The 16,400-nt window shown below is 38.2% G+C and overlaps 2 protein-coding genes across 2 annotated transcripts in view; both read right to left on the bottom strand.

Moving 5' to 3' along the window:
- Positions 1-3,581: 3,581 nt before the first annotated feature.
- LOC124279611 lies at positions 3,582-10,344 on the bottom strand. Its single transcript, XM_046715454.1, has 8 exons — positions 10,292-10,344; positions 8,771-8,824; positions 7,688-7,727; positions 7,240-7,252; positions 6,932-7,062; positions 5,402-5,610; positions 4,855-5,016; positions 3,582-4,466 (listed from the first exon to the last, which is right to left on the bottom strand). The coding sequence occupies exons 1-8, from the start codon at positions 10,342-10,344 to the stop codon at positions 4,271-4,273; spliced, it is 858 nt and encodes a 285-aa protein (XP_046571410.1). The 3' UTR covers positions 3,582-4,270.
- Positions 8,771-16,400, bottom strand: part of LOC124279610 — a 23,300-nt gene continuing 15,670 nt past the window's right edge. The window contains exon 7 of the mRNA XM_046715453.1: positions 8,771-8,823. The gene's annotated coding sequence lies outside the window, so the exon portion shown is untranslated. The remainder of the gene's footprint in view (positions 8,824-16,400) is intronic.

Below are 16,400 nucleotides of genomic sequence, written 5' to 3'. Positions count from 1 at the left end.
TGGGGACCCCAGAAATGGGCTTCACACATTGTACCCATAAGGGAAATCAAACGTGGGTCTTCGTCGTGACGAGAAAACGCTTTAACCATTAGGCTACCCCTCCGCCCCACTATAACAAAGACTGACATGGAACTACAATCACTTTGTGGAACAGAGGTCTGGTGAGGGTATTCATGGGATTAAGTGGACATCTATTTCTGCATCCTGCTATTTAAAGCATAATGAGTTCACAAACATACAAGGTAGCAGCATTTAGAAGGCTGGTGAACTTTCTCAATTCACTTGGAGAAAACTTTACCTTAATGAAAGTCGTGTGAGAAACATTTACAAAATGTACATTTAAAGGAGCATATATTGAATCTGAACGAATGTAAATTGACAATTAATATTGTTCAATCTATTTTAACATCTGTTTACACTAAAGCTCTTGTAAACAAGACTCACAATATCTAATCTATTTCATCAATAAAATATTACTGGATGTTAGTTCTGCTTAATCTAATTTTAAACAAGCAAGCAACTGTTAAACATCTAAGATTTTTCTTTCTATGTCTGTTTTCACTTTCTGTTAAATCAATAAAAAAATATAACACATAAGGAAAGACGACCATGTCAACATAAAAGTCAGCGCTACATTCACAGTAAGTGTTTGTCAGCATGATAACCTTGGAATGCTCATGAAACACAGTCAACATGCTTTTCTATCATAATCATAAGTATGGTGTTATTATGAATGATTGTGGGGCAATACAACACAGTTGTCTATCTCTCCACACACCCTGTTTAAAAATAAACAAAACGACATACTCCAGTGACAAAAAATCTATTTTACAAAAATAACTTCTTGTAAATGAAATACTGGTGCATATTGTCAACATGACTCCTTAAAGAACCACTAAACTTTGTTTTTGTTACTCTTTTAACCATTACATATGAAAGATTTGTGGTTAGTCTTATGTGGAACACCAAATTTATTCTTTAAAAACTTGTGGTTAATTAATACCCGGCGATTAAAAGTGGCCAAAAAGTCGCCTGCTTCCCTCGCCGCCAACTGAAACCACAGACAGGTTACGTAACTCTGTCGCCAGAGCACTTCAGTGGCGTCATATGAGGAGCGATTTTCAGTTAGTTGTATAGAAAGTGTGTAGCACGCTCATCATTTTGATGATTTTCGACATGAGCGACGACATGCCGAATCGTTGCTTAGTCGTCAATTGCTCCTAGGGTCGGGTGATGGTGTCACCATGCACAGATTTCCACAGGACCCGCGCAGTTCGAGCTAAATGGGTTATGTTTGTGAGAGCGGCGGCGTTGTGGAAGCCTGAAACGATATCTTACTTGTGTTGAGATCGCTTCCGCGGAAGTTAAAGAATCAAAACTACTTACTAGTTATAGTAAAATATGTATATGATTGATGACCATAAAGATTTTCCATAACACAACTTGTAACATAACGATTTCTTCCTCGGAAGTGAGGTTGTGGTCGAAGTAACAATAATATTGTAAGTAGTATTATATTGACACCCACCCTCGCTGCCAGGAGAGAAATTGTTATGTTATACGCTATGTCATGCAAAATCCTATTGGCCATCAATAAAATACATATTTTACTACCAGTAGAAAGTAGTTTTGATTTGTAACTTTCGGTGAAAACAAACCTAAATAGCATTTATTCACAGACTGGCGGATGTTCCCGACAGGGTACGCCATTTTGAAAATCGTAAAGTCTGTTAGAATTAATGAGATTATAGTTTGTTTTCATCAAGTTAGAAAATCAAAACTACTTTCTACTCGTAGTTAAATATGTATTGGAATCATAACCAAAAGGATTTTGCATGACACAACTTATAACATAACGATTTCTTCCACGAGAAGCCGAGGTGGGGGTCGAAGTCACAATACTGCGCGATAAATTTCTTGCTACATTCACATGGTTAATGTCCACTCACCAGTATGTAGATACTAGTCAATGTGCGTCTTTATATTTGGTCTTATAATCCTAATTAGTTTATTATCATACTTTTATGCATTTTGAAACTAAATAAAAAGCTGGACGATCTGCTGATACTTATAGTGAATTTAAAACAGAACTGTAATATCTAGACATTTTATAGTTTGCCAATGTAAATCATAATTCGCACACACCCCCTAGTGTATGTTGTCTGTCTCATTACACTTCACGGCGAAAACAATGATTCTGTTGAATGCTACGACAAATGAATAAAAACAAAATGCAAATATTAAAATTAAAACAGATTAAAGTTATAGGAACAATATCAGGCCATTACCTTGTTTGAGGAATGTATCCATCAATATCCACAAAACTGTTCCAAATGATGTGTCTTTTAACAGTTTAATATACGAAAAAGTGATAAATCTTTTCAGGTATTGGTGTATAGTCTCATTGGTCACCCAAGATAGCACACCTGGCAACTAATTGCATAATGTCCGCCTTTCATTAAAAACAGTAATTTAGTTAGCCAATAATGGGCAATCAATCAATGTATTGCCGGTTAGCAGAGTGTATTCAGTATAGATTAGTAAATCTACATACATAAACACTACCTTTTGACAATTCCGCTGTGTAAGATAAAAGTAATTAATCAATCAGCGTGTTATCGGTTAATCCTTTGATCGATGTTTATAATGTTGAATATTTACTCCAGACACAAGAAATGCCAAATGGGAACCTTTGTCGGGTAATCTAAGTGTGTTACCACTAATTATACCTGTTATAAATTCATTAACTGACCATCAAGTGAATGATGACAAATAACATGTGTAGGTTTATACCACCTAACACGGGTTACAACAAGGGAGTATTAATTGCTGTATTGCATGTGAAAACTTATGGGCCGACACTGTTTTGAGAATACAAACAGATTTTTACATGACATGATTAAATATCGAGGTAAAAAAAACACAGAAATGGGATCAATTTGGATCAGTCATTATACAAATAGGGCCTAACGACACCAATCAATTGTGACAGAAGCGTCTATGAAAACAAGTTGTAACTCGGAAACTAGGCAAAGCAGGAGACAAAATTAAATGACAGTAGATTGTGAGAACATATAGCTTTCATTTTCCACAACAATTGTCACGATTTCAGGTTTATACAAGCCTGTAAACAAGATAATTTACCCCCTAAAATGTAGATGAATTCTGCATCGGCCCTCAAAGCTATTCCTCATATGACGTCACAGAGTCGCTACCAGCTCTGATTGGTTGAAATTTCGTTGTGGTGAGAATTGTGCACTGTTGTCAAAAAAAGGTCGATTTAAGTCAATTAAAGGTCGAAATGAGTAGTTTTAATGACGGGGTTTCATTTATAACGATGCCAGTTAGTGATTTATGTATTTTTACCCCCTAGGGTTTATGTGATCTTTAAACCTGAAGGTAATTGATTAATAATGTGACTTCTGAAAATTCCTGGATCTGCTTCTGAAATATACCATTAAAAAAAAGTAGGGGATATTCCATTTTGCGAGCATACCACTAGCCAATGCATATGAGAAAAGTAATTTATATCCATACAGATGAGACATTTCCAAAGGAATGGAATAAATTGTCACATTTTGACTTAATTTCTCTTTCCTCCTTGGCTTCATTTTATCAATCTTGTAAATCCAATATCCGCTACTTTTCTTTGGATGGTATATATTTTAATGATGAGTTTAAAGATGTATGCCATTTATCTTCCACATAATGCCAAATAATCTGGTATATCACCTTTAGCTTGATCTGGATACGAAAGACAAAGTGACCCACTGGTTTACAGGACTATGGGACTGGACAAACCACATATGAGTCTATTTTTCACAGACATGTAAGCTTGCTTGTTTAATGACAAGGTGTCTGTAATATACATGTATGTATCACAGGTAGTGTCCATCTATCATGGTGTCATGTATTATACCAATATTGTTACAAACTAGAACTGATCAGCCCATGTAAGAGCTTCTATGGGGCAAAGGGACAGAACTCTGCTGTCTGTACATCACATGTGAGGCAAGGGGAATGTACTTTATTGTCAATGCATCTGAGGGTCAAAGGGACAGAACTCTGCTGTCTGTACATCACATGTGAGGCAAGGGGAATGTACTCTGTTGTTAATGCATGTGAGGGTCAAAGGGACAGAACTCTGCTGTCTGTATATCACATGTGAGGCAAGGGGAATGTACTCTATTGTTAATGCCCCTGAGGGGCAAAGGGACTGAACTCTGTTGTCTGTACATAACATGTGAGGCAAGGGGACTGTACTCTGTCGTCAGTGCATCTGAGGGGCAAAGGGACTGTACTCTATGCCATAGGTAGGTTTGCGCTGACGGATGATGGTTCCATCAAATGTGTTGAGAGTCTTCATGCCAATGTTTGGGAAGCGTTCAAACAGAAGCTGCTCCTCCATGGGGGACGGTACTGGAAGCTGGTTCTGATCTTTCGGCCGAGACACCAGGATGTAGCGACTGTCATAAAGTTTAGATGATCAATTGTTCAGTAGAGTATATAATAATCCTTAAAAATATTCATCCTTCAAATACAAAATGGAAATAATATATGTGCTCTCCCATAAGGTTACAGTAAGTGCTTTAAAGTCTAAGTTATAGGTAGATACAAAGTTAACAATAGATGGATTATACTTTGGTCTTTCTATTTGCTGTCACATGAAGCTGACTCACTCACACATGAAGCTCACTCACTCACACTCATCCTATGAGCATGCTGTCGGTGTGGATTTAGTGCAATATAAATGGACTAATTATTATTATCCTCTTTTACCCATTCACTACAACTCACACCCGTTATTTTCCTCCCTTCTCCAGCACTATCTCACTCACTCCAGCATGGACTGACCTGCACTTGCTGGGTATTGACCGACTGGACTTGGGTCTGATGGCGTGGGGGTTTCGTGGGTCCAGCATTTGAGGGTCAATCTTCTTCTGGCTTTCTGGAGTTCCCTTCCTCTCTGACCAGGCTCTGGCCCGTGCAGGCCGTGGCACAGGGCTCGTAGGTAACCTAACAACATGCACACCAGCCACAGTTAGTTTCATGTTTCAATTCGGAACAATTTGGTTTCAAATATTATATATAAATTTTCAACATTATATTTTTAGATAAAAATCATGGCGTCAAACAGGTCAGCAAGCCTGACCACCCGATCCCATTAGTCGCCTCTTGGGACCAGCATGGGTTACTGAAGACTGATTCCGACCAGATTAAAAATCAACAAAACATTTTAACTAATGATTTCTGAAGAAGATACAGAGACAGGCAGAATGTAAAGATTAAGAAAACAAACAAAGACACTAAATACATGAAGTATCATCTGAAATATACTAATCATATACAGTGTCATCAGACAGCATTTCACCCTCCTTGATTCAACAACCTTGACCTTCACCTGAAGGGAGTTTCAGCTGCACGTTCATTCCGGTCAGTCTGCTTCTGCTGGTGGTGTTTCAAGGCACCGAAGTGTGCAGTCTGGGGGCCGGGGCGCTGAGGGCCGAGGGAGGAGGAGGCTGCAGTGGTTGACCGTAGTGGCATGGTGGTGTTGGCTCTCTCCAGCTGCTGGACGGCATATGCTGAAGACCCAGGACGAGGGTGCGCTGCCTGTGTACAGGACAGGCAATATGGAAGTATTACATACAAACTCTTTACGAAACTATATTTTTATTCATGTAGTCCTGTCATCCATAGCTTCTGCTAAAGAAATCCCGAAGCTACATTGAATAAATCTGAGTTATTTTTTAAAAAATCAGTCGCACTAACCAAATAGGGACCGTAAGTAGGTCATGGCACTTAGCGTGATCTTAGTACTTCCGGTTACAAACAACGTTTCATACTTTTTCGAATGGTCTCATGGCAGTCAGTTGACAATAAGGAACGGATAATCCTTCCAGGAATAACAAATTTCCGATCCAACCATCAACAAATTAGCCAACTATTACGATGGTCAACAGCTGTGACAGCCAAGCATGGTTGTACACCATGTCTAGTAAAGTCATACTTGACGGTCGCACAATTGGAACCAGAACTGGTTCTTGAATATACGCTTGTCACCAGAAATCTGGTACCGGAAGTAAGCTGGGTCCCATCTCACATGTCGCAAGTTGGCGCACGCAAAGGGAGCCGGGAAACCAGCTTAGTACCAGAAGTAGCACCTAAGGAGACTTACAGGCCCTATTCAGACACAGACATTCTATCCTGTACATGCCCATGAGTATCAATATAACTAATATATTAAGTCATAACTGACAAGTGGTAGATTGTAGAAAACAGTGAACTGAGGTGACAGAAAGCAAAACCTGACTATTTTCTTGTGGATGGACTGACACTAATTCAGTGTCAAACAGTTATTGATAAAATATACCGTCAGATAAATATGTGCAAAAGGAAATAACTATTCAGTTGCATATGTTTCTTCTAATATACGCTGATAGTGCTTAACATTTGATATTTCTTAACAGTAACTTACACTTGTACATTACATTAAAAATCTTCAGCCTATCAAATGTCACCTGTCTAAATGATTTGGGTCAGTAACAACACTATACATAGAAATGTCAGCAATATGGTTATAGTGTAGCCTTATTTTTTGCATTCAGAACTCTCCAATTACATTCAATTTCCAGCAGGCGATCTCATTCTAATGAGACTGTCTGTTTTAGTTAGGTATATACCCAGTACTATTCAACTCGACTGAGGTGTGCGTAACAGTCAGCAATCTGACCATGGTGGCAGTGTGGTAGCTTTGTGGTTAAAGTGTTCGCTCGTCATGCCGAAGACCCGAGTTCGCTTTCCCAACATGGGTACAATATGTGAAGCCCATTCTGGTGTCCCTCACCGTGATATTGCTGGCATATTGCTAAAGGCGGCATAAAACTGAACTCACTCACTCAATCTGACCAGTGTTCCTATGTCCGGACATTACCTGTGTTGTGTCCACAGTCAGAGTGACCGAACAACGATGTCTGCCTCTCTCGCTGTCTCTGTTCCAGCAACTGACGTTTCTGTGCTGCGTTATAATGTCGCAGCTCCTTCTGAATGCGCAGCAGCATGTGCCTGCAGGGGAGATAACCCAGACATGAGTGCGTTGGGAGATGCAGCATTATAACACGATAGAACAAGGTTCAGTGTGAATCAAATAACTGTTGACTCAAAATTCAACTAAAAACTTAAAGGGAGTCTGTGATCCACGATCTCCTTAACTATATTGTTTTGACGTATTTAAAGACTCACGTGAAAGGTCATCCTGGAAATGTCATGACCTCAAATGAAATCTGTGTCAAATCTAACACATTCAAAACCTGGGGCTGCCCAAATTTCAGTTTAGTGTTGTATGCTGTGGATGACCACCTTAGAATTTAATTTTTATAGGACAAGTGGAAACCTTATTTCAATAGTCATAAGAGTGTGGCTAGTAAACATTTTCTGTCAGTTTTATTCCATTTCAATTAGTCGCAAAATTGAAGTATTTGAGAAGGGGTACGGAACTATATCCCTGAATTGGTCAAGTCTATTAGGACTAGCATTGTTTGAATTTCACTTGTAAGACTAAGTTTTCCTGGGATAGTGGACTTGCATGAATTTCAGAGGCTAGATGAGATACATGTGTAATGTAGTAAACAGAGTCTCAAGTGAATTACCTCTCAATAGCTCTGTCCTGCCAGTTCTCGTCAAAACTCACGCCATCATTCCTGTACAGCTTGGCTGGAGACAGGGGACTTCTGTAACCATGTTTCAGTAAATATATTTCATTTATGTTGCCAATTTAAAGCTATGAGTTGGCAACTTGTAAATAATCAAGTCTTGACTGGTCAAACTTAAACCAACATTCCCATACCATTCTAACATTTCTGTATCTAGAGTGACTTCCCTTTGATTAATATACACAAGCAAGTTTCTACTATTAATGCCCAACTCAGCAATATTCAAACTACATGATACCAGTCTAAATAGTCATATCTTGCCAAGAGTGAGTGAGTGAGTTTAGTTTTATGCCGCACTCAGCGATATTCCAGCTATATGGCGGCGGTCTGCAAATAATCGAGTCTGGACCAGACAATCCAGTGATCAACAGCATGAGCAACGACCTGCGCAACTGGGAACCAATGACATGTGTCAACCAAGCCAGCGAGCCCGACCACCCGATCTCGTTAGTTGCCTCTTACGACAAGCATGGGTTACTGAAGGCTCATTCTAACACAGATCTTCACGGGTTATCTTGACAAGACAAATCATCAACTGATAAAATGAACAACTTCCCATGCCATCAAGCCACTGGATAATCCATTAACCAAGCCCCGTAATCTATGTAGTCAGTGTGAACAACAATTTGAAGTTTCTAGGAGCCTATTTTAACCCAGAATTCCCATGGAGGCCACACTCAGAAGCCCTTGTGCCCAACTGATACACATGGAAGAACTACAGGGTATTGGAACTGCCAAATGACATATTTTACATCAAACTGATACAGTCGTATTGACAACACCTCCTGTAGACAGAAGCAAGTCAAGACTGTTATACAATCCATGCAGATATATACATAGGATTCAAGTAAGGAATCTTAGAGCAGGTAAGGATTAAATCTGGGTTCTCTGCATGACCAGCTTCCACATGGGTCAGTTGAATTCTGATACAGGGGCTATATTAAACAAACAACTTTAAAGAATTAAAACAGTTAAAAAACTTAGTTGCTTAATAAATACGTCCCCAGAACTGATTAGAAACTACTGTCATTAGCATCTTGTTTCAGCTGCTGCTGACTTACCCCGGAGTTCTCTGATACTTGTGCATGGCAGCATTGAACGCCGCCTGTAGATCCCTGCAAGTACAGATCAACATTACACATTAGTCACAAATACCACAGCCACTGTGACTGACTACGTACTTTCACCACAAGGACCCCCAAAGGGGCTGTAATGGTACCAGCTGGTTCAGAAGCATGTGTTTCACATTGTGGAAAAAATACTGTCAGATACTGGGGAACTATGCAGGGGGAGATAACTGGCCTATCATATCATGCAGGTGAAGGTGAAATTCTATTATATTCAGTGTGCATCACTGACATGGTACATTCCTTATGTTCCTCGCTGGAATTGACAAATTCTTGGCATTACATTTGTAACATGCCAAACGCAATTTTGTATCTCAAATTTATGAGTAAGACGCCATTGTCTTGATTTTTAAAATACTTTCTGAATGAAAGGGGAATAACTATATGTTTGACTTCTGTCCCAAAAACGTAGATAAATGCCTACTTGGTACATTTACCAATTTCAACCAAGGCATTCATGTATAAGACATACCTGCAATATAATTAGGTGTGCAGTTAAGTAAATTCATTGTCCGCTGGTCCTGTAGGTGTAGGTTAATGTACCTCCATGCTTATTAACAAGGATCTCTTGCTTCGGGCAGCATGGGGCACTTAAACTAGCATGGGGGATACATTAGGCCATGCCCCCATCAAGACCAGTAGACAACTTGTGTTTTGGGTTCTTTCATTAGCATACATTGAAAGGATTCTACATGAATCATGCACTTCAAAATTTTTAAGGTGGTATAAGGATATGTTAGTAATTTGGATACACACACACACACACACACAAAATTGTCAGGACACACCCTTTTACAACACATACAATACTTGAATAAGCACCACATGTAAAAATGTTTGTTATAATTCTTTAATTAGTTCACTCAGATATTCATATCAAGCCTGTCTCTTCTTACAAATAGATTTTTAATCTATTATGCATCAGGGAAACAAATGTTGCTAAAGTTCAAAGAGGTTGTTTATACTCCATGGCAACAGTATTTAGGTCTGTATTTATACAACAGGGTCAGTGATTATGTTCTTATTTATCAAACAATGACACTTTCAAAACCCATAATTCATAACTCTCCTCTTTATCATGTAAACAAATAGCTACACAGTGCACCAAACAGTCTTTTTAAAGATGTTTAATTTTGATAAATATCAGTACATTTTAAATTAGGTTTCGCTGTGGAATGTTTGTGTACCACAAGTCATTTTAGCATTATGATGACCATATGTGCCCTAGCTAAGGTCTTCATAGAGCACAAATGGCTTGAGGAATGGATTGCCTGTACACAGAGGGTGCCAAATCAACATCTCTTGGCATCCGGCATACCACTTAATTCATCTTGGCATCCAATTTATGAACTCTTGAATGACATCCATGCATACAGCTGGGACAAGTTGATCAATTTACTAATAGGGGATAAAAATATATAATCTTTGCAAGAAAAAAAATATAATACATATTACCATTCCGCATAGCAGATAAACATGATGGCAGCCAGTGCACTGCACTGAGGCATCTGTAATGCCACTCAAGAGGGGCTTGGCAACCCAAAAGTTGGTTGGCACCTTCTACACAAGTTAGAGCGAAATGTCTGGCTACTTTTATTTCTCAGTTAGAGATGCACCCCAGATCACCGAGGAGAATTTCATTTCTACCCAAACATAATAGTACCAAGCTACTCTTGGATCACTTGTGCAAGACAGTCTTAGTGGTATGACAATGTTCAGTCTAAGTAAACTTAGGATCAGTATTATTCGTTACACTGCTATACTGAGTCTAACAAACCCTAGTAGAAGGTCGCGTCAGCTAACCTTTTGGACTGACCAATCAGAACACAGCTTACCAAATCTAGAAAGCTAACATTCGCCATACCGTTTGAACCTTTACCTAAAAAAACTTGACCGATTCCGAATGCTTCCGAGTGATACACATAGAGGACAGCCGCTGAACATAGCGTTTTTGTCAACATGTACATTTCAGGTGTCAACGAAATTTACAACCCTGAAAACAAACACACACACACTCTTATCAGCATATCAACTGAAATCTACAATCAACGTCAGTTCAATGCACTTCAAAACAGCTGCTATAGGCAACATACAAAAGCAATCAGGGAGCTATGGTGTTAATCAAACTGCCACTTAAACTCGTAAATCACACAATCGTACAGTGGGGAATACGCTGTATATTGCACACATATTGTTACTGCTGTTATTGACAAGAACACAGTGTTGTACATTTCATGCTTACACTCCAGTGCGAAAGGTTATCCAGCATCCCACTAAAGCTGAGGGCAAACACAATGTACACTTTGAAATTGCATTCTTTTTGGTTAAGGGTACAAAACCTAAGGAAAACTCATGTTTCAAGTTTTTTTATCGAACAATTTAAATCCCATGACACTTGTGATTGACTAATCAAAGAATCATTATCCATGACTTAGAACCGATGACCATAGGATTCTGGTGGCTAAGGGAAGCAACTCTGAACAGCCAAATTTCGCATTTTTTACCACAGGCTAACTGAGAATGTAGTTAGTGCTTTGTGTGGAACTGAGGAATTGTCTCTCTCTATTCCATTACAATAAACATCCCTGGAATCGACTATGGGGGTTATCAGATTCACTGAGATTGAGGTAAATTTGTTTTCCAAGAGTATGGAATTAATTAAGTTCAACATCAGTGAAGCTGAAATGTTTTATAGTCATGAAGCAGTTACATTCCCTTCAAGTAATATGACAAAGAAAACATTGTCATTCGAATTTTCAAATTTTGTGGAAAACACTTATAAAGATTACTTACACATTGGTCTAGAATTTAGTTGTCTGTGGTTGCTTATTGGAGCAGGGTGCTTGATAATGGCAAATACAGTAATCATTAATTTTTTGATCAAATCAAATCATTAAGTTATCATTACAACTATGGTAAAAGTGTTTGAATAGGTTTGAAATTATTATAAAAGTGTTGCTTGAGTCACTTTGCATGAGGACCGCCTCCATGGTGTAGTGGTTAGAGCGTCCGCCCGGAGAGCGGAAGGTCGCGGGTTCAATCCCCGACCGCGTCATACCAAAAGATGTTAAAATATGGTACTTGTTGGTCCCTGCCTGGCGCTCGGCATTAATGGGTCCAACAAGGACTGGTCGGCTCGGTGTCAGCATAATGTGTCTGAGTGGGGTATTCATGCTTCACTGAGGCATGGCATCTCAGTGGGCTAGCACTATAAAACCAGCTTCAGTCTGGGCTAGTACAAGCAGCCATACACATACACATACACCGCATGCACATCGTCATATGAGTGAAATATTCTCAAGCACGATGTTAAACCCAATTTCACCTCACCTCACCTCACTTTGCATGAGCCACATCGTCATGGGTGCCCTGGCACATGCAGGGAAGACTTCTCCCCCAGGTGTAATGGCTTTTGCAGAATCAAAAACAGTTTCCCCAAAATTTACACTAAATAAAGTTTGAAAAGAAAGATACTCACTTCATCATAACCTTGAATAAAGGTTCACTGACAAAATGTTAAAGGACAGATGCCAAGTGGACATTTTATGTCTCTAATTAAATCTCTTCCTCTTCTTATATAGAACCAGGTGGAAATCTAATCTCCCCTCTGCTGTGGGCATTAATTCAATTCCATTAATCCTGATCTTTATCAAACTTACATTCCTGATGATATCTTGGGGGGACAAGAGCAAAATTCAGATTCCTTAGATCACTGATGACAAAGATATATTACATATTGCGTGAGTTACTAACAACTGTTTGGAACTCATCAATAGCGAAACACCAGTTCATTATATAAAACTATTATGCTGGCCACAGTGGGGGGTTCAGTATTGTTCCTCTCGGACTGAAGAGAGGTTTGTCATGAACATATGTCTGATATCAATATATTAATCGGGAGAGATTTATATGTGAATATAGTTTTTTGTTGCTTTTAGCAATAGTCCTGCAATGTTAAGGCAGGGGACACCAGAACCAGGGTTTCACACGCTGTATCTATGTCGGAAACAAACCCAGCCCTTTGATGCTACAGGAGAATGCTTCAACTATGCCTCTACCCAGCCACCCCCATATTGACCTGAAACTATACCTTGTCAAGAGCATTATCAAGAATCTCAGTGATTTTCAAAGTAATAACCTATACTATCATGAACTGAGTAAAAACAGATTGGGAGATTATAATGTTTAATACAATGTCATCAGGCCCTAATGGTACAGACAGTTGCTCCTGCTATCAGCCTCTGGTTTGAATGAACAAGCTTTATTTTTCCATTACTTACTGCAGCACTAAATATCATTCACTTGCGATGCATCAGTGAATCATCACAGCCCTTGTGTTTAAACAAACATCTAATCTACAGAATGCACAATATTTTCTTTCAAACCACCAAATCAAAACAAAAGCAAAGAAAACTTTCAAATCTTGAAAAGAAATGATGTTTGAATTACTGATTAGGCCAGATCAATTTTATTTCTTGTTTTATGGATTTTTTTCCTCTGAAAACCTAAAGGCAGGAGGTAAAAAAATTAAAAAATCACTAGTCAAAATAATTTTCCTTTTAAATTCTAAAAGTATTTTATTTTTGGCACTATATGAAGTTTATATGGGGCAAAAACAATCCAAACATTTTTCTTGTAAGTTTACATTTTTGGTCCATTTGGAAAATTATTTTAATTTTTTTTTCTTATTCTTGAAAAAATATGACCGGCAGATCCGTAAAACAAGAAATAAAACTGGTCTGGCCTTATTAGATTTCCTTCATACATCAGTAGTTTGATCAAGTAAACCTATTGGGAGGTGTCCATTGTGAAGCACAAATGGTGAGGTGCTTAGTAACAACTGTACATGCAAACTTTGGGTTTTGTTTCCACTTTTAGTGGACCCCCTGTGGACTGGAATACTGTACGAAGTGGTTTTAAACCCAACTCATCCACTGCCAGAAGCCTTGAATCATGGGTCTGAAACCCACATCCTGGATGTCAACAAAATAGTGAAAGTCTGAAAACTGTATCACTTGGAGTGTTCCTCCACCATGAAACTTGATATGAGAATACTGCTGAAGTATTGTTTAAAGTGTTTAAACCTAGCTACCTAACTCTGTTAATTCATTCAGCTGAGCTACATATCACCTGTGTCCTTTAGGTTTCAAAAGTAAGAAAAAATGGGCCTAACCAGAGATTAATACTAAATCTCTGAAAATATACAATTTTGACAGAAACAAATAACTCCATCTAAATTGAAAACCTAAAAGATTGTGTGTGTGTGTGTGTGTGTGATTGTGTGTGATTGTGATTTTGTGTGTGTGTGTGTGAGAGAGAGATAGAGAGAGAGAGAGAGAGATTGTGTGTGTGTGTGTGTGTGTGTGTGTGTGTGTGTGTGTGTGTGTGTGTGTGTGATATAATGTGGTCCAGGGTCAATGAGACTATGGCGGATGAGTCCCTAACATTTCTACCTCCAGAGTTGGCAAGAGTTGATCTGTATTTTGTTTGTTGTACCAACTTCATCGCATACATGACACACTCATTATGTTCTCATTATAATTAAGGAACTAAGTGCATGAGCATATTTTGTTGTGCAAATAAATAACTGTAATGTTATAATTTGTGTCAGCAAATGAGAGTTAAGCATTAAATTACTTGATCAGAAAACAAATGATATTTTCACAAATTGCAGCAAAATCTATTAAAAAAATCAATTTATATGAGATGCCCGAGATATAAACATGCTATTTGATGAAAAAAGGGAAACATTTTAAAAGTAGGAATAACTATTTACTAATCAAACCATTTAGTAAACTTGGCATCAATGAAATAAACACTGGTTTCAGAATTTGAGCACATACCATCTAAAATAAATGTATTTTACATTCATTTTCAAAAACATTTCTCAATATACGTACCATGGTTTAGAATCTATAGGCACCAGTGACAACCTCATGATCATACACTCATTTTCTGATACTGAGATCTTTGGTAACTTGTAACACGATAGACTGTAGACATCACTGTGTGGGGTAATGTCACACATAGTGGGGTGGAGGGGGCACACAGGTAAGTTCATCCTCGCTACCAGGGGTACTTAATCTCCATTTTATTAAAGTAAATACACTGGACTCACTCACCATCAAAAGCTTCATATCAGAACGGCATCACCATCTCAATATTCCAATCACTAATTAAGCACTAATGTGAAATTTGCTTGGGTGGTGGTTATACATCAGGCTTGAATGAGTGAGAGAGTGAGTTTAGTTTTATGCCGCACTCAGCTATATTCCAGCTAAATGGCGGCTGTCTGTAAATAATATGGACCAGACAATCCAGTGATCCACAGCATGAACATCGATCTATGCAATTAGGATACAATGACATGTGTCAACCAAGTCAGCGAGCCTGAAAACCCGATCCCATTAGTCGCCTCTTACGACAAGCATGGGATCGGGCTTGAAATACAGCTACTGTAAATGGAAGTGGGTTCAGGGTCTTTATTACAACAAAATGGAGATAAAATACCCTGCATAACCGGGGATGGGTTAAGGTGTACGAATGCAGGTGGTATTAATTGGGTGAAGTGATAATTATCTAGGGTACACAACTTGTGTTATTTACAACAGGACATCCTCCATCAAGACAAAGCCATAATGTCAAAACATAGGTCCAATGTATAATTATATTCAATAACATATTTCAGTGTTCTTTCAACTGAAACTACAGGAAAGTTAAGTCATTTAACAGACAAACTATTATCATCACAATATCTAAGTATCAAATATATATTTGCAATACATTACATATAGCTGTCTTATTTAGTTATTTTAGTTACAGTTCCTCAAGCTAAAATTCCATTAAAAAAACATCATGTACATACACATTTGAGTAAATATAATAAAATTCCATGCATTTTGCATGTAAATTACTAAATTAATATAATCATATAATCTCTTTTAGCTGACACATCCACCATGTCAATATCAGCAAGCAGATACATTTCATGCAGTTACACAAACCTGTCAATCACATCCTACAAGCTACCACGGCAGGTGCCAGTCACAAACATTATTATGCACAGGACCATGTTATATAACCATCTATATACAGGCAATGTGCATGCGATATACACCATATACACCATACTTACATTGAAACTGTCCGGGAGATCCACAATCATTTCCAACTGCATCGGGACAGATAATTTGTCTTTGATAAGCATCATGTATATTTCTTTTTCACCCTGAGATCGTTGAATATGTGGTGATGTTTTTTTTCTGAAGTTTCACCTCTTTGGTGAACGTAATCAACTACCTTTTCCTTGTAGTCCTAAAGCTCACATTACAATGTCCATTGAAATTAAATAACATCAAGAAAAGGAAAATCCACAGATTGCCAAAATGTCAATTACATGTAGGTTGCACAGTGAAATTTACATGTAATAGTATTGACGTTCTCTGTCAGTAAACCCCAGCATGACCTATATACCCATCAATCTTTCTTTGATTTGATTTTATCCTTTGTTACTATTCAAATATATAATGAATATACTTCAGGTATTGATTTAAAATAAGCTCTA

Source organism: Haliotis rubra, unplaced genomic scaffold (assembly GCF_003918875.1).
Source record: "Haliotis rubra isolate DU_JTF1 unplaced genomic scaffold, ASM391887v1 Scf253, whole genome shotgun sequence".
NCBI lineage: Eukaryota > Metazoa > Mollusca > Gastropoda > Lepetellida > Haliotidae > Haliotis > Haliotis rubra.
The sequence above is the reverse complement of the archived record's forward strand: the minus strand, read 5'-3'. Positions and strand labels throughout refer to the sequence as shown.